This window comes from Azolla caroliniana, unplaced genomic scaffold (genome assembly GCF_043228905.1).
Source record: "Azolla caroliniana isolate FFs.n. ecotype wild unplaced genomic scaffold, voAzoCaro1.0.p SCAF_3, whole genome shotgun sequence".
Lineage (NCBI taxonomy): Eukaryota > Viridiplantae > Streptophyta > Polypodiopsida > Salviniales > Salviniaceae > Azolla > Azolla caroliniana.
Window position 1 is genome coordinate 3075718 of NW_028230438.1, and position 20009 is coordinate 3095726.

General features: G+C 36.4%; 1 protein-coding gene across 1 annotated transcript; it reads right to left on the minus strand.

The window, feature by feature from the left end:
* Positions 1 to 8785: 8785 nt before the first annotated feature.
* Positions 8786 to 13372, minus strand: LOC147865888 (uncharacterized). Its single transcript, XM_087316220.1, has 6 exons — positions 12729 to 13372; positions 12513 to 12645; positions 12297 to 12400; positions 11636 to 11786; positions 11421 to 11519; positions 8786 to 11305 (listed from the first exon to the last, which is right to left on the minus strand). Exons 1-6 carry the CDS (start codon positions 12815 to 12817, stop codon positions 9176 to 9178), a joined length of 2706 nt encoding a protein of 901 aa, XP_087172346.1. The 5' UTR covers positions 12818 to 13372; the 3' UTR covers positions 8786 to 9175.
* Between the last annotated feature and the right edge of the window lie 6637 nt (positions 13373 to 20009).

A 20009-nucleotide genomic window follows, 5' to 3' on the forward strand; every position in this document is an offset into this window, starting at 1 on the left:
GTCAGCAAACCAAGTGGTTACAATTGTTTGTTAAGAAAACATTTCATGGGGCTATTCAATTGCTAATGGACTTTGGAGAGGAAGAAATTTAGATGAAAAATGATAATATTGTGTTCAAGTTTACATCCAATCTCACATTTGTTTACTCTCTATCAGAAGGGTTCGTCATTGTATATAGTGTGAAAGTACGAAAGTGAGTAGTTGCAAAACCTAAGAACAGACATCAAAACAAGGAAGATAAGTCACTCAAAGGAGCCAACTCTAGATGAATTATCTTCAACATTTAAAAGCAAGCATTTTGCCCACTAGAGTGTCATCAACCAACAAGGAAAGGGTCCCAAGTAAAGATTTTTCCCAAAAAAAAAAGAAAGATACTACATTAGTATTAGAAAACCGCCATAAGGCTAAACATACAAGCTATACCGATCCCCTATATTTTTCTAAAGTCTAACCATTGGCTTGAATAAACACTTTGGTGTTGAGTAGAACCACTCCACCTTACCAAAATACCGTCTATAAAATATACCTATGTCCCAAATGGCATGAAACTCCACCCGCCTAAGCTCCGCTTGATGCGTATTACCTTTTATACCATCCAAAATCCCTCTAAGATTATGTACAATCTCTATCCAAATTCCGGAGATTATTTGAGCAGGTCTTTCAATCATATTTTGAAATACCTTCAAACATCGAGCCTTCCAAATATACCAAATTGTAATACTGCTTACCAATTGCCATATTTGAGGTTTATCAGTTTGTATTTGTGGATTCGGAGGGATCAAAATTTTTTCCATCATACCATGCCTCACCATAATAGCATCCGCAACCTCCTCATGTTCATATTCCATCGGTTTATCATGTACCGCTGCCCATAATACTGCACCCCATGTGTACACTGCTCTAGGATATATTGGAATTAAAAATTTTATAATTTGTTTCCATATATCCATAGCAAAACCACAACTCCACAAACAATGTTTAGCAGTCTCTATTACATCTGTACAAAAAGGACACATCTTGTCTACATTTCCTTTTCGCCACCCATTAACTGGTATAGCATTATGAACCAACAACCATCGAAAACCAACAATTTTCCTACTCATCTTTATACCCCATAACCATTTCCAAAATTGTTTAAGATGTTGTGGAGAAAGTTCATTTCGTCTCCAAACAATATTTGCAGTTGGTTCTTTCCATGATCTAGCAGCTAATACTTTCCTACCAATCCTCACAGAATACTGAAAAAACGGCACATATTTGATGTTATCTTGCATCCCCACCTTCCAATACAGTTCTCAAGGATCCCAAGTTAGTGTAGATATTGATCTCCTTTCCAAAATCCAAATCCTCCACAAACAATTCACCTTTTGAGGATCCGGGTCTAATACCCAATTTGATCCATCATTTGCAATCACCCTCACTTCTTTATGTAAACAAAAACTAAACAAATCATGTTCCATAGATGTACAGATTAACCTACCATCATCTTGTACATCAAAAGTCATGCATTCTTGTTCCCCAATATAGGCTTTCAGTCCAATTAAAACATCCAATGGAGTAAATAAACCCATCCACTTGTGTGTAGTATATCCAATTTGCATTTGAACATTAACAAGGGCATTCTGGATCGCAGAATACATTATCTTCCCACCCCTTATATTACTAATTAATAGCATTTGTTGATCTATAGATTTAGACAAAAAAGTTATCCATGCACCTATAGACTGTGCTGGCCCACGATCTAATTCTGCCCATGCACATTTAGTACGCTTTCCCAACATTTGTCCTCTTAGGTCAGTCAACCATGAATTCCAAATCAGCGGTTGCCTACAGAATTCAGATTCTGTTTTTGGCAATGTCTTAACTAAATCACGAGAAATATCTTTCCATGCTTTAAGAACACATCGAGCAAATCTATCTTCCCAACTTGTAGCAATAGCCAATTTATTATGTTCCATAAAAGCCCATCTAGCACTAGGCGTCCAATCTCCACCCGTCTTGGGACAAAACCTTTGCAATTCATAAAACAACAATTGTTTCCAAGGTTCCGATCCTGGCAATAATCCTCGAATCACCAATTTTGCCATTAAAGCTTTCGATTGTTGTAATGGATCCACAATCCCTAATCCTCCTTGATCCAATGGCTTAACAATTGTGGACCAAGAGACTTTTGCCCTAGCATGGCTTCCATCATTACCAGACCACAAATAATTTCGAATCAATCTTTGCAATTGTCCCATACATGATCTCGAAAAACTCCAACATGACATAATATACCAGAGACTAGACAACAAAACATGATTAACGACTATCACTCTACCCGCAAATGATAGTTTAGCTTTACTCCAAAACATAAGTTTTTTCCTAATTTTCAATAACAAAGAAGCAACCTGAATTTCTGAAGAAATATTCAACCCTACTTGACATCCCAAATATCTAACTGAAGTGCCCTCGGGAACCCATCTGAAATCTGGATGAGGACTCCATTGTGGAGTTGTGGAATCGGACGACACCCAAAAACCCACTGATTTATTCCAATTAATTGCTGCACCTGCAGCTATACAAAATGTTTGCATTGCTGTGTACATTTTCTGCAGATTATTATTGTGACAATCCAAATACAAACTTGTGTCATCAGCAAATTCTACATCAACCACATTTGTCCCATCAATGGGCATTGCTATTCCTTTTAATCCAACATCTTCAGCAGTCAAAAACAAACTCATTGCTTCAGCAAAAAACAGAAATAAATATGGTGCAAGTGGACAGCCTTGTCTTACACTTCGGGAAATTTGAAACTCATCACCTTTAACCCCTCCAGCCAAAACAGAACTGCATGCTGAATTATACAAAGAAGACACTCCTATCACCCATTTCTCCGGAAAACCCAATCTTACAAGAGTACCCTGAAGGAATTCCCAATCAACACGATCATATGCTTTTTCAAAGTCAAGTAACAAAATCACTAAATTCTCTTTTTTCTTCCTAGCCAAGGCAATGGCTTCCCAAAAAAAGAACAAATTATCCAGTATACTTCTTTCCTGAATAAAACCTGTTTGGGTGATATGAATCAAATCATGCAAAAAAGGTTGCACTCTCAAAGCCAATGTTTTTGCAAAGACTTTATATATTGTATTTAACAAAGTTATTGGTCTCCATTTTCTAATATCATCTGATATACCTTCACCCTTAGGTATTAAATAAATCAAACCAACTGCCATACTACGAGGCATATACCCAGTGTCAAAAATTCTTTGATAAGCTTTTGTTAAATCTTCCCCAATATATTCCCAATAATTGAGGAAAAAATGTGGAGTAATTCCATCCTCCCCTGGACAAGACATAAGACTTAAAGCTCTAAGTGCATTATGTATTTCCATAATGTCAAAGGGCTTAACTAATGCAACCTTCATTTCATTTGTAACTTTTGGCTTAATTTGATCCCACACCCGTTTCCTACTTATGTGGACAGATTCTGTAGCCACATCAGCAGTCAACAATTTAGCATAATACGTAGTAGCAATTTGTACAATTTCTGACTCATCTACTGTTAAGGAGCCATCTTCCCTCCTTAATTGTTTAATTCCTATTGTCGACCATTTCGGTGCAACTTGGGAAAAAAACATCTTGTTTACTTTGTCACCTACTTGTGTCCATTTTGAAGCGGAAGCTTGATATTGAAAGTTTAAAATGTTGTCCTCAATCTTTCTTAATTCCCATTTCGCATTATGTAAAGCATTTGCTGTCCATTCACACAATGGATCCCTTTCTTGAAAATGTTGCAACGATGCCAAGGCACGATGCATACTATTAATTTTCTGTGTATATGTTTCCTTTTTTCCCTGTACCCAAGAGATTAAAAAACTACTAATATGAGATATTGCCAAGGTCACATTGTCTTCCACATTTCCAATTTGCAATAAAGTTTGTCTCCATATATACATAACTTGTTCAGTAATTATAGACTTTGTAAACAATTCTGGTGGAATTCTTATTCTCCCTTGCTGCTTATGTTTTTTCCCAACCTTAAGTTGTAATACAACTGGGGCATGATCGGAGAAAGTCGTACCTGGATAAATGCCAACACTCCCTCCTATCTCCGCAAATAAATCATCAACATAAATCCTATCAATTCTTGACAGGTTTGCCCCGTTTACTCTTCTATCAGATCTAGAAAACCGTAACGAATTATGTAGTTTTCCAAATGATGGTAAATGCCAAACATCCACCAACCTTCTACTTATAGTAAATCTTTCCCATGCAGATAATTCTAGACCATGCACTGTTACTCCACCCTCACCACTCCTATCCTCAGGGTCCTCAATCATATTAAAGTCTCCTGCTATACACCAATGATCTACAGTTGGCAATGATCTATCCAATTCAATCCACATCTTTAATCGTTCTCTAGAAGAATTAGGAGCATATAAATTCAAAACGCCAACCTTTTTATTATGAAATTCCATGATAACATATTGTGCTCTTCCCAAGAACAAATTTCCTACCTCCAACATCTTTACTTGCCATATATCCCGAATAGCCATACATAATCCACCTTTAAGTTGTGTTGATCCATATGCTGGAACCCACACCATTTCCCATTTTCCAGGCAATAATGAACCATAGACTTTAGTACGCCTTTCATTTAGGTGATGTTCTTGTAACATCACTATGTCCACTTGCCCAATTATACATTTATGTAGCTCTTGCCGAAATCTCCTTTTATATTGTTTACATAAAGATCCCCCAAGACCTTGAACATTCCAAGAAATAATCTTCATATTTACACAAATTTAGATAATAATCTTCTTTCTTTCAAACATCGATTCCTATCTTCTTGAGACATGTCTTGAGACTTAATCATTCTTCTAAAAGAGATGTGATCTTTACTAAATGCATTAGTCTGCTTATGTACTCTTTGAGAGGAAAACCTACTATCACTTCCTTGAAAATGTTCAACTAATGATTTCGTGAAAGTTCTCCAATCATTAGCATCCCTCATGAAAGGATTATGATCCTTTGACAAATTCTTGGACATGGATCTTGTCCACCTCCCTTCAAAAGAAGGCAAGAACCCAATGTCAACTATCTGATTTTTATTTTGTAATTCTCCTACAATCTCTTGTCCATCCATTGTTTCTGATGCACTGATCGGAACAATAGCATTCTCATCATATAAAACCATTTCATGACTACATCCTTCATGATGTTCTTTATTATATACTTGAATGTCAAGTTTAGGATCATCTGGCCTTGATTGTATTCCATCCACAATCTCCTTGCCAGGACGCCTATTACTAGGTACATCCATATTTCCTACATCTTCAATCATTTGTGTTTGTCCCAAGTAAAGATTTGATTACAAAGGGGAGAAGAAAACTAAATGTTCAAGCAAAAAAGGCACAAAAGTGATTTTTATAGCTCACTTATAGAAAGGTTGTCCTGTTCAGGGTCACTATTAGGCTCAAAGCTCTTCCCCATTCTTTTGGTCTCACATATGGTCTTTAGTACCAATGTCAATGCCTTCATGGGGTGTGCTATGTATGGCATGTTTTTTACAATTGGGAATTGTGTCATACTTGGAACATGTGCACTTTCTTTGTCTTTGATGGTAGGCATGGAGTTAGAGCACATCTACAAAATTAGAATGGAGCATTGTAATTGGAACAAATGGAAATTCTTTCCTCAATGGATTGCTTTTATTTCCTATCGGTAATTCAACATGTTCCACTGCCTATGTAGTAGCATAGGCAACACCACTCTATTTTATATCATTGAAAGTTTTCAAAAGAAAAAAATAAGTACAAATTTCTAGCTTAAGACTTCTGCATGAGGAAGAAGACCCAAAAGGCACAAAAAGGACATGTATAGTCTTCCACATTGTTTTGGCCCTTTTTGCACTACTGTCACATGGGTTTAGATTCTAGCTTTTCCTATTATAACGTCTTCACTTGCACATAGACTTGACATCCTTAATGTCAATGTTGATATCATTGTCATTGTCCTTGAGCAGTGCAGGATGTGAGGCATAAGTCCTTAACATCTAAACCTTAATATGAAATTATTGCTTTTATATGTTAATTAAGACATTATCTTAAAGATATGGGTTAAATTTGAAGGCATTATGTTTAGTATTATATATTTTTTGACCTTGATATCATTCCTAGACTTCATACATGGTCACAATAATGGTTAATAGACATATATTTCTTTAAAAATAACTTTACGAAATCTTTTTGTTATCCAAAGGAGTTTGTAAATAAAGCATGGCCTTGTTAGAGGTAATGAAAACAATTCAAATACTAAATGTTCAGGAGAACACTTGTACAACAATACTAAGTTGGCCCTTACGACCTTGGAATCTCCTTATATAAGTACATATAGTTAACTAAGACCCTTCACCTATAAACAACTTTATTTATAAATTTTCTATGATCGTTAAAAATGATAAGTACAATGTCTTAGATTACAAGCCTTCACTATGGCGGAATGTCATTTTGATAAGGTAATATAAACAATTTAGTATTTGGTATATTACTATAAATTGTGGTTTCATCCGTGTTTTTTTTCATCATATTACTATTCGAATATTATCATAGGACATTTTGAACTAAACATATTTTAATGTTTTCAATTAAAGTGTCAATAACGAACCATTGAAATTAATTGAGTTTGTGTAGACAATATTGTATCTAATGTTACATGACATTCCTTATTCTCTCTCTCTCTCTCTCTCTCTCTCTCTCTCTCTCTCTCTCATCATATTCGACCAAGCCCAATCCTTGCACGAATTTCACTCACAAACACAATGTGCACTCTTGATTGCAACATGCATTGGTAAAGTTCTTGAACATCGAGAGTCTCTACTCACTTTCACATGTATCTTGTGAAATGTGATGTTTTTGGTCTCACGGGTCATATTTGACCTCCGAAGACAATAATAGAATCTATCTCTAAGAGGTAGATGGCATGAGAGGAGTTTTCAGGAAGTCATCATCGCAATTGACTTCTTGAAGAAACAAAATATTTCAAGATAACAAAGTTTTGAATCGCAAATGAGTTGCCACCATCATAGCTCAAACAAAAAGAACTAAAACTCAAGAAGAAATACTAAGTGGATGGTGTACCAAGGTAGTCAAGCCATCACTCAAGAGTTTCAAGCTCCCAAGTTGTCTAACTCTTCAAAAACCACCACCACAATATGAGTTTCCTACCCATGCATTGCACTTTCCCAAGGGACCATATTTTGGCCTCTAATGACAATAAAAAAGGTGTTCACATGGCATCCAACCACCTTTATGTGACTTTTGTTTAGGTGTGTGAAGGTAAATTGGGTTTGACAGGTTGAGAATTTCATTGGATCCTGCATAACTCATTTGTAGTATTTTCTCTATGCAGAAGCATTTACACACTTTTTATGCTTAGATGGCCTCCCCTAATGTTTTGCAATGAAGAAAATGGCATCAAAATTGATAGTATGCCCCTTCTTTTTTAAAGTCTACTATTGGTCACTTGTGAACCCAACTTAATAATCTCTAATATTCCATAATTGATTTCCTTGTGACTCCTAGTGCGTGCATGTGTGTGTGTGTGTGTGTGTGTGTGTGTGTGTGCGCGCTCGCGCGTGTGTGTGTGTGGTTTCCAACTTATATTTAGGGGCATTTCAGGAAATTAAGCAAAAGCCAAGGGGGTTATTCTCTGGACTTTTTTTTTAAGAGGCAATCTTTTTAACATATATGCTTCATTAAAGTTTGTGTAGGAAGGTAGTTACAATAGTTTTCTAGTTACAATAATAAGAAACACACTATTTTGATATTTATGCATACCTTCAAAAAGATATGGACAGCTCTCATCCCCATCATGTGCAAGTTATACCCACCCACACACACACACACACACACCCCTCTCCCACTCTCTCAGTTATAATGAAGCCAAGCTTTTCTTCATGGTCTCCAATGTCCATATCCATAGCTATAAAAAGAAAGAGAAAAAATAAAATTTGTGTGTTTGTTTACTTCTAACACTTTTTGGGGTTTGGGGATGTTTTTAGTTTCTCACAATGTTGTAGGTTTTTTTCGTTGCAATAACAAGGATTTTTAAAGTGATCATGACAAATCACTAACGTCTCGTTGTCATCGATGGTGACAAACAACATGAATGAATGAATTAACAGTGACTTTGTACGTTACAATGACATTGAACTCACTAATGTCTCCTCATCCTTGTCATTGATGGTGATAGACAAAATGAACGACTGACCTTTTCGCATTCTCACTAACTTTCTGATTTGTTTATGGTCTAAAAAATGAGTGATTCATGAACCAACCAATAAAATACATGTACTCATCATCGATGTGATATATGAACAAAGTTGAGAGAGACTACCAAAACTATGTGCTTCGTTGTTCAATGTGCTTTAGGTACTGTAAAGGAACAAACATAACAACAATTTAACTTCATGCAGATATTCTTATCTATAATTCTCCAACAAACTCATCCTAAGGAATGTCAAAAGTACTATACATATAACGTTTGCATGGAAGTAAAAATCTAAACCTCTCAAACAAATATTAGACATCACATGAAATTGTAGCAGCTTTTGGGTTGTGCATCATCGTTATCAATCAATACATACAATCAGTTTAGGGCATCACCAAAAAAGAATCTGACAAACAAAAGAAAAAAGACTGTATGTATCTGAGAGATCATTGAAACAAATGGAACCAAATGAACAAAAAGACATTTTAAGCACATATCAGTACTAACAACACTCGAGAAAATAACGAAAAATAATAATAATAACAATCTTTTATATCTTTCAGTAAAAACAGAGCAAATATCAAAGTTTGCTTACAACAATCTCTATGTATTGTTTTTGTTTTTAATTATGGGAAGACACAGGAAAGAATGGGTTTTTTATACTTGGAAGCATAGCCTTCAGCCTTCCACAAAATGTGTGAACTGATTTGACTGAGGGAACATTGCCTAGGGACTTGCTGGGGAAAGGTCAGAGGTTTGTAGCAGGCAAATCAATGCTTCCATTTTAAGGAATGGAAACCTATGTGAAGAAATCCTTCTTATCAGTTATATAAGGCCTATAAGACCGAACACACATCAATTTTGTTTTTTTGTTTTTGGGTCGTCTTTTGTTTTTGTTTTTGTTTTCTTTACTCATTTAGTCGATAGATTTCTCTCGCTTGAATTGAACAAATGTAGCAAATAGATCTTCATACTCTGGAAGGTTGGGATGAACATGCTGCTGCCGTAACTGATTTGGTTCCAAAATCTTCGAACCTTGAGGTAAAACCAAGGGAATCTGAGGTTCCATTGTCGAATGGTTTTGCAATGGCCTCATCCTATGAGATGGAATCGGTGGAGGAGGACGATCTGGAGGTTTTGATGATTGGAAAGTATGGTGACCATTGTTACCTTGTGATGAATAGCCATTGTTACCTTGCAAGGAATGGTCTACGTTCTTTGCTTTATGCAAGAGTTGGAAAGAATTGGCATTGCTCTCTTCAAAGAAATTGCCATTGTTCTCTCCTTTAAGATGTGTATCATATGGTCTATTTGAAGCTAAATTGAGTGTCACATCTTTCTGATTCAAATGAGACTTGCCTCCACGGCTATGCCCATTCAAAGTCTCCATAGAGACCTTTCTCTGGCGTGAACCATGCCTAGACTCTCTTTCATGTTCACCATCATAGTGTTGATTGGAAGCTACATTATGTTCCTCATCTTTTGGTATCCTTCGAATCTTACCCCCACGCCCATGCCTATTTGCATTCTCCATAGACATCTTCTCCTCGTGTAGCCTATTATACATCGACTCTTTTTGAAGATCGTCATCATAAGTAGGCTTCAGCATGTCTCTAGCTGCCGAGTGCTTCAATTCATGAGAACTAAGCTTATGTTCTTTTTCTAGATCATCATAAGCAGGTTTTGAAGTGTTTTTACTTGCCCCCTTCTGCAAGAAATGGTCATGGTTATTTTCAGATTGTGGTGGTTTTCTTCTGTATCCCAAATCCTTGCCTTTCCCACCCTCCATAGAGAGATTCACCTCATTCAACCTATGGCTAGCTTCATCACGTTCATGCTTACCATCACAAGTAGGTTTCAGGGTGTTTCTGCTTGCATCTTTCCCCATGACATGGTAATGGTTCTCTTCATATTGTGGTATCTTACATTTATATTCAAACTCCTTCGACACACCACCATCTATCCCATCTGTAAACATCTTATGAGGAGATGCATCTCTACGTGAATGCTTCTTCCGAGTACGCTTACTTTCTTTCCTCCTTTGGTGAGTTGACTGAATGAGCTCATCCTCCACGTATTGTTGCTCATTTGTAACCCCTTCTAGATTCGCTTCATATTCTTCATAATGGTTCCCTTTTCTGATTTCCTCATGCGTGCTTTGCACAGAATGATGATTATTCTTTTTACTATGCCATGAACGAGTTTCATGAAATGCTTCTTGAACCTGTACACTTGAATTTTTGTTTGGTGTTCCTTCTGTAGCCAATCTTTCATCAATAAAACCATGATTCCTGTCTGGTGAGGCATCAAATTGTGCTCCAACCTGATGCTTCTTCATCGATCTCTTCTTCCCCTTCTTGGACCAAGGAGACTCAAGCTGTTCTTCATCATAGAGTTCATGTATCTTACCTTGAACAGTTCCATTCCTCTTTTGTGACCTTGATCTTCTGGTTGATTCATGGAGAGCTTCCATTTCAGCTTTATCGTGATCATGTATCTTTACAGAGTGCTTAGGCCATGCCTGTACATCCTCAACATCGTATTTAGATCTTTCAAGCTTTGGTTTACCTCGCTTCGAATGTAACTTTGAAGGCGAAAACTTCTGCAGGGCATTGAAATCTTCTGAGCCAATCTTCGAATTCACATATTCTTCCTTGTCATAATTTTTTTCTTTGGCCTCCCTTAGCTCAGGTATTCTGGCCTTTATTTGTTTACTGTCTACCTCTTCAATGTAAGGCTTTTCATGTAATGGCTCATGCAATCGTACAGATATTACTTGCCTAGAGATCTGATCTACCGTCGCAACATCCATTCCTTTTCTTTCTCTCGTGTTCCCAGCTAGCTGCACAGTCACATCAGTGTATGCATCAGACATAGCTTTAGAAGAAGATCTAATCTGCTTGTGATGAGATTTTCCTTCTTGCCAACACACGCCATGGGTATCCAAGCTCCCATAAGATAAATCTTGCCCATGAACAGACGCACTATTTTCTTCAGGAATAACCGATGAAGTTGCTTGTTTGGAAACCTTGGAAGAAAGCTCCACCTATACAGGCACACACAGGTAACATGGAAGCATAAACCTCCCATTAGTCATTCATGAAAGCTCTCCAGCAACAAAGGGTCGCATCAGTTTAGAAGCAAGATAGATAGATACTCACTTGTGGAGGATATTTTATGTGGAATTCTGCACATATTTCCTTCATCAACGCTTTCTTACAGTCTTCAGATGGTATTGTTTCATAGAACGCTTGCAGAAACTGCAAAGGGAACATGGAAAATAAGTTCTTTGAAGTACAACCAATGCCTATATATTAACACAACCAGACTCGCATGTATGAATGTAGCTAAGGAATAGCTTGTGAATTATTTCTACCTGTTTACTGACAAGAGAACCTGCAGAGAATTCCTTCCCGTACTTGTTCGCCATGATCTCGCGGACATCTTTGAGCTCAGGCAAGTCTGAACAATGAGAGGCAGCAAAATACAAGCTCTCCAGAGCCTCTCTCAAATCCGTAGGGCATTCCCTGCAATAATTCAAAGATCAAGACCAAGAGCAATCCATCACTGTATCTCAGAGTTCTGATAGGTCATTCTACTGGTAAAGCTATTGGATTCTCTTATATAAGGCTGGATTCAAATCCTCAACTTTGCACATTATTATATTGGAGATTGGTCTCTTTCTTGATAACCCAAGTACAAACCTTGCTATGGACTAGGCCTATTCTCATAGATCACAATCAATCTCCTGTAGATCATTATCTATCGTAACATACAGTGGTAAGCTATTAAGCTATCCACACAAAGTATTGAGTGTTTGAATCCTTTGATACAGACATCTTTTGTGGTAAACTATTCAGGCTATGGATGCAAGGTCATAGGTTGAAATCCTTACTTCCACAAAGATGATACAGTTCTCCTAATCTACAGGACACAGTGACATCTCATCTGTATCCTACTACTGTATGCACGCGAGTTCAAATCTCAAATTATGCAGTCCTTTACTAGATGCCACTGCAATGAAAGAATGAACTTACTTCTGCCAAGCAACGTTGTAAAGATTAGCCTTCAGCAGATGACAGTATTCTCCGACTTTCACATAAACAGACAGAAGGCTAGCTTCTTTCCATAGCCTGTCAAGCTGTTTCAAAATGGGGAAATAATGACAAGGATCAAGCAGGAATGAAGAAGAGAAAGAATAATAAAAGAAACAGTTAGACGAAGAAAGATGAATAATGGCTTAGGTTTTATACCCGAGCTTCTGCGTCTGATGTCTTGGCACGGTGGAGGAGCTGGGCCACATCGATGCGGAGCTGTTTCACCTGTGATTCTCTCCTCCTCCTCAGGAGTTTCACCCTGGACATGGTGAGCTTCAGGAGCCTCTTACTGTGTGACACAATCCAACAAAATAGTATGATCAGTGAAGATTCAGAGAGAAGATGGCTATGGTGAAGGAAAATGAGATTTACCAGCTTGATCTTCTAAAACCAGGAGTACATCCCAGGTAGTAAGCAAACCATAGACGGCGAGGTATGGGGGCCTTGTTGGTGGATCCCATAGCCAGAAGTTCGAAATCAGACGATGAAGAAGCAGAAGGATGATGGTGGTGATGATGATACAGGCTCACCAGTGAGATCTATTCCTGAAAGCAGGGATTATACATCCGAGGATGTAGACGATTTACCAAATGCCGAAGAGGTAATGGGAGCTTGCTGACCATAGCCATAGCCAGAAGTCTCAAATCTAGCAGAAGAAACAGGACGAGAGAAGGAAATATTGCTGTTGAATGAAATGAAGCTTGGTGTGCCGGACGCCATAGCCAGACGCTTTCAAAACTCTAGAGGGAGGGAGGAGGGAGGAGAGGTAAGAGAATGTGGGTTATCTATATAGAGGGGAAGGGGAGCGGCGCCATGGCCAGGAGAAGGCAGCTTCAAAGCCAGAATACGAAGGAAGAAGAGGAAGAAGAAAATGCAGGTAGCTATGGGGAGAAGGGGAGCATCCTGGAGGCCATAGCCAGGAGAAAGAAGCTTCCACACCAAGCCACAGACAAAGAAGAAGAAGAAGAAGAAGAAAAGGTCTGACTGTGGCTATGGCTATGGCTATGGCTATGGCTATGGCTGTTGTGAGAGATAAGGAGGAGAGAGACAGACACACAGAAATATGCAAAGAAAACAGAGCAAGAGAGAGAAAAGAAAGAGAGAGAGAGAGGAACAGAGTACATTAGAGAGAGAATATTTTTAAAATTATTTTTATTTGTTTTTTCTTTTTTTTTCTTTTTTTCTTTTTTCTTTTTTTCTTTTTTTCTTTTTTTTTACCTTCTATTTTCTATTTATATTTATTTCCTCAGAGACCAAGAGATAGAGAGAGAGAGAGAGAGAGAGACGAACGAATATGAGAAAGAATATTTTTTAATTATTTTAATTTTTTGCTATTTGCGTTTTTTCAATTTTTCCGTTTTTTATTTGTTTTTTTTTATATCTATTTTCAATATTTGCATTTCCATTATTTCAATTTTTATTTCTAATATATATTTTCTATTTTTATTTTTATTTTTATTTCTACTTTTCAGTATATGTCTTTTGTATTTTTATATTAGAGGAAAATAATTTTACGTCTTTTTATTTCGGATGAGTTTTCTTATCACCCTCGTTTTTATCTATTTATGTATTTATGTATTTATTTATTTATTTATTTAGTTATTTAGTTATTTATTTTTTTAGTTATTTATTATTTATTTATTTATATTTTTCTCCTAAGTTTTTGAGCATTCTATATAAGTGGCTATTCGTTTTCCTTCTTGGTTTTCCATAATTAAAATTAAGAGAAATATTGTTTTTTTAAAGAGAAATTCTAATTATTAATTTAACAATAATAACAAAAAAAAATGAAGCAAATGGAATCAGTCAAGACTCAAAAACAAAAGAGGGAACCAAATCTCTCTCTTTGCGTTTTTGCGTTTTGCGTTTTGCGTTTTGATTTTTGCTTTTATATTTTGTTTTTTGGGAGGCTCAACGGACCTCTCTGTCTCTGTCAGTGTTCTTAAGGTGAGGGGCCACCTTCATAGTTTCCTCTCCTTAAGAGAATAAATATCCTACTAATCATCTTGATAATTTAAAATTCAGGCGGACAAATCATCACATTTCCGAAGGTTTCCTCTCCTTAAGAGAATAATATCCTACTAATCATCTTGATCATTTAAACTTCAGGCCGACAAAACATCACATTTCCGATAGCAACTACAATATTTTGTTTTGTGAAACATTGGAATATTTAAGACAAACGTTGCAATCTTTGTGGAATGGATTCAACTAACAATCGAACATTGTCAAAAAATTACTTTATGCTAGAGACGTTTTGATGAGCCTTACATTTGAGCTAATTTTTATTCTATCATGTAGAGGTTGCACGACATGGTATTTGACAGATAAAGTTTCTCTAAAATGAAGGAAAATTCAAGGAACCACGATGATTTATCACGATTGGGGATGCTGAAATGTTGTATCAGAAACATCCCACATGGAATTCATGTGACACGAACCATATTCATAATTGTCTTTTTAATTACTTTCTCTCGTCTCTACTTGAAACTAGAAATTAGGATAATTGTAGGGCTACTTTTTATATTACTATGTATCTCAACTTGCTGACCTTGAAATTTTCAATATGTTGGATCCTTGTTGATTTGTTTTCCACATTTAGAATTTATTATTGCATGAAACCACTCCATGGCTTTAGATGGAGATGTCTTCAAAAAAGTTTGGGCATTGGAGTAGGAGTGAGTATATATTAATAAAAGGCTTGATATTTTTATCTGGCCTAAATGGTCGATAGATGTGTATCATACCCTCAGATAATTCCACTCTCAAATTTTGGATCATTCAACGTAGGTTTGTCTTCTTATTGGGATGGACTTTCTAACCCTCATCAATCTCAACGTGTGAGTTTCTTTCCATCTAGATTGAGCCAATCTTTAGGGATAATAATTCAAAAGAAATTAGTTTTTATAAGGTTTTATACTTCTTTCTCCCACTTGATAGAGGTGAAGAATGATCGTAATCCCGTCACAAAGCTAGAAAATCTCAATATAGAATAAACTCACGAGGACGGGATGACTAATCAAAGGGGAACTCTTGCATCTTATGCTTGGTTCATCGATAGTAACGCATGTATTTTATGTCCCACCCATGTGAGAGAACCTAACCCTATCATATTTGTCAATTGGTGACTCAACATTGAATTCCAAGCTCTAGAACAATAACTATGGAGCAACTTTTTTTATTCCACATGGGTCAAGCTAATGTGTAGGTATATTACTGCACAAGATTTGATTATATCTAAACCTTTTGTACTTCCAGGTTATTTTGAGAACATCTTTCTCCTAATCAATTGAGAGTGAATTATATAGTATTAACTCCCCTTCGTGAACCTGGGAAAGGTTTGAGCTAAAAGATCTCAATATAGAACAAGCTTGCAAGGAAAAGTGGATTTTTTTGGGGTCAGGTCTTGCATCAAATACACTTAGAAGCTTGTGAGGAAAAGCGGAATTTTTGGGGGGTCAACTCTTGCATCTTATATTTGTATTCGATGTTCATCCCATGCAAGAGAACCTAAACCTAAGAGACATGCCAAATGGTGAGTGATTCAATATGGGTTTCTATGTGCTAGAATTAGGCTATTTTAGGAGCAACTTTATTCTTTTCAATGTTATTTACGACCTTACTTCTACATATTAGCTAAGAGAATATCAATTGCATTGTAAGAGATTTAATTCCTCCTCTTCTTAGGATGTTGATAACCTTTCTTCTCCCTTTGTTTTTCCCGTGACATATTACTTTTTCCATATGCTCAAGTATACAAACGCATGCTTGGCCTGAGACCACATACACATATGAAAGGTGGACTAATGAGGATTTTCATTCAAACCACATGAAGCCACTATAAGAGTTGACCTAAAAAAGAAACGTAATCATGTTGCATGGACAATGGACATCTCATAGTGATGCATACGATTAAATTTGTTTACATTCAAAAGTACCCATTCCTTGTCCATGTCTTAGTTCTTGGGGGACCACCTTAATCAATCAACATCCTTTTCCAGCGATTTGAAAAGATTGTTTCTTTTTCTCTCTCAAATCAAGTTGAATTAAATGTGACATCCAAAGCTTAAATAGATTGAGTCATGAAACTTTTAAAATTAGGAACAATACGTATCTAACGAACAAATTCATAAAGTGAACCCAATTTTTGAAAAAAAATAGAATTATGATGTAGTGACTATAGCCAATTGGTATAAAGTAATAGTCGAATTCCACTAGACATAGATCTCGCACATTTATTAACATTGTCTTTAGAAAGTCACTTTCACATCGCTATCTTGTGCAAATGATGCTAATGTCAAGGTTGTAAAACCACCTTTGTGAGAGGAAAATATTAGTGTATAATAACTCAAACTAAATTTATGTGAAGATTTAAATAATTGTTGAACCCATTTACGATTGAACCCCAAAGCATATAATCTTGACCAATTCACCTTCTTGGTTATATATTCAAATTTTAGAATTTCAATACCTATAAGAAACTCAAGATTATGTGGTAGAACACAACGTGCAACCATTGCCTTTTGCATCATAATTTAAGTTGTTAGGGTTACTCATCAAGAATTTGGCAACATCCTTATAGACATGTTGATGCAATGTTAAATGTTTTGAAACATTAAGGTTTCCAATTTCAATGTGGAGCAATAGGTTTGACATTGTGTTACTTGTATATTTGGTTTTGCTTATAAAATGTGGTTGTCGATCTCAAGAAGTAGTTTTCACAAGAAGATAATAGCATTAGTGAGGCCCTTGCCACTTAATGCAAGAGTTTTCCTATATTATTGAAAACACACAAATTTTAGACCTTGCATTCCAAGAGATTTATTTAAGACAAAAGACATGGAAAGCAAGAGTTTGTTTTTCAATAATAATAATACTAAGTGAAAGCATTAGGTTGGATCTCTTGTACAACCCTTCAATAGAATAATTTTTTTAAATAATTAAAATAAAGATTGAGTTCACATGTTGAATACAATGGTTCTTTTTTCGTATAGATTATAAAAAAAAGACACAAGTTCGCCCTGGCAATGACCTCCAATGGAAACTTTAATGCCAAAGACTCAGTCAACAATCGTTTTGGACGAACCTTCTTTTCCTTTTTATTGAAATGTCACTCATGTCTCACATATTACTCAAATATTATTGCCGTTTTTTTGTAAATGGCACAAATCATTATTAGCCAAATGCCATGGTATGAATAGGAGGATGCATGGTTGGACATGGAATATAAGGCCATACATGTTCATCAGTATGACATAGATGTGGCAAGGATGCCACGCGTAATGGCATGATTAGGAAACAACATGGTTAGACATATAATGTAATGTTATCAATGTTCATGGGCATGTCGTGGATGCCTCGAGGTCACACAAATAAATGGTGTGATTGGGGGAATTCATGTTTGGACATGAAATGTAAGGGTATATAGATATGGATATTTCAAGGATGTCACAATTAATACTTTGATTAGGAGAATGTGCGTTTGGACATGGAATGTAAGGATGTGCCAAAATGTGTAAAGCATCCCCCATGATCAAGAAGGCATCACTATTTCGATGATCATCATGATGGTATGATATGGAAGTGTCATAGATGGTCACATATACGTCCTCAAGAGTTTAAACAAACTTTTCAAAGCTTTCCAATTCAGGTCAAAAGCTTACCATCACTGGAGGACACTTGCCACTCCAATTAAGCATTTCACCTACCGCATGTTCAACAAATGAACACACTCAATCACCACTACAACACACTAAAACCATTGTTAGGTACCTCATAGCTCATCTTAGACACTTCACTGCAATATGTTAACTAAAACAACAACGATGTATCGTCATATTGGGCTCAATATTTATATGAACTTGAGCATTGTAATTCATGAAAAAGGGGGAATGATGTCCAAATTCTTCCCTTAGCTTTAGATTATGATTACATTACTTTTGCCCAACATCAACAATAAAATCCTTGATGTCACGAAGAGAGATAACATGTAGAGAGAAACATGGATAATATATTTGGGTAAGAGTTATGCAAAGATTATGGTTGACCAAAATGTTATTTGTAATATAGTTGAGTTTAAAAAAAAGAAGTCGTTGGTAATTTTATAGGCTTGTAAATTGTTACTTGAACAAAGTGACAATCATGTTGTGCAACAGTTCAAGCGATGTTTTAGGTACCTTGGAATGTGTAAAATATTATTCTAGCATATTGTCGGGGTCACACGGGGATTAACAACAAAAAACTAGCATTGAATTTAAAATTGTGACTCTTTCTTCAACGTGTTATTACCAAATGCGAATAAACTTCAACCATTTCAAATGCACATAGACCATATTCTCTCACGACTTGGGGTGCGAAACGATTACATACATTTATCATCAAAATAACTATTGATAATTTAAATTATAGTTATCTCGAAGATTAAATTATTGTTTCTCCATTGTACACATGCGTATATTCAGATATCGATGTTGCATATTGCCATTTTAATAACTACTAAAGTTTATAGATATTGGGTTTTTCTATAGCAAGGAAGTTGTATTCACGAGGACAGTGTATTATTTCCACTATTAGTGGAAGGGTACATAGAAGTCTCTCAAACATAAACATTTTTTGCCAATCTAAACACATGATAATGCTACATGATATACTAGCTCACATTAAGTCCAGACAAAAGAAATTATCAAATGTGTAGATCATAAACAAGGCATCACAAATCAATACCACATTATATAGTGGATGGATGTGTTAAAGATGATTTAAATGTTACCTAGTGAATCAGTGATTGTTCGATAAGATTTGAAAAACCTATATGTGGCCTTGGAGGTCTTTTCATGTATTCGAATAATAGGTCAAACATAGAGAAGAAAACATTTATAATAGTCTACAATAGTTACGAATTGCTTAGATTAGGATGATGAAAAATAAGTCATATTTGTTCCTGATCATATAAGTAAAACAAAGGACCGATCTGGGGAGGCAGGCAGGTAGGCAGTGGCCTCCGGGGAAGAGTGGTAACAGAAGAGTGGAGGAGCAGCGAAGCGAGTGCAGGAGGTTGAGCTGAATCGTGCAAAGCTGAATGTGAAGCTCAACTCAACTTTTCGAAGGGCGGTGGTCACCGTAGCCCCCCCTCGCTGTCGCCGCCGTTGTGCGGAGTAGTCAGGATTACAGTGGGTTCGAGAAGTGGGTTCGTGAAGTGCCGCACCCCCCCTCCCCCCCCAAACCTCATAGTTCGAAGAGTGGCCCCCTCCAAACCCACAGTTCGAAGAGTGGGCCTCCCTCTCTCCAAACCCATACCCCCCCCCCCCCCCCCAAAATAAAAATAAAAATAAAATAAAAATAAAATAAATAATAGATAAAGTAAAATTAAAAATATTATTATAAACTCAAAATTTATATTTATAATATTTTAGAAAAAATCTTTAAATAAAAGGGGGGGGGGGTGAAGAAAGAAAATGAAACACGACAAAAGGGAAGGGGGAAAAAACAAAAAACAAAACCATAGAGTGCAATGGTGGGAGAAACTGAACTTCCAGCAAAACCCACTGTGCTACATGAAGAAGGCAGAATGGAGCTTGACATCACCCTGTCCCCAGAAGCCAATCGGCTCTTAACTGAGGAAATCGAACGCCTACGTCGTACTTCCTTTGTAAG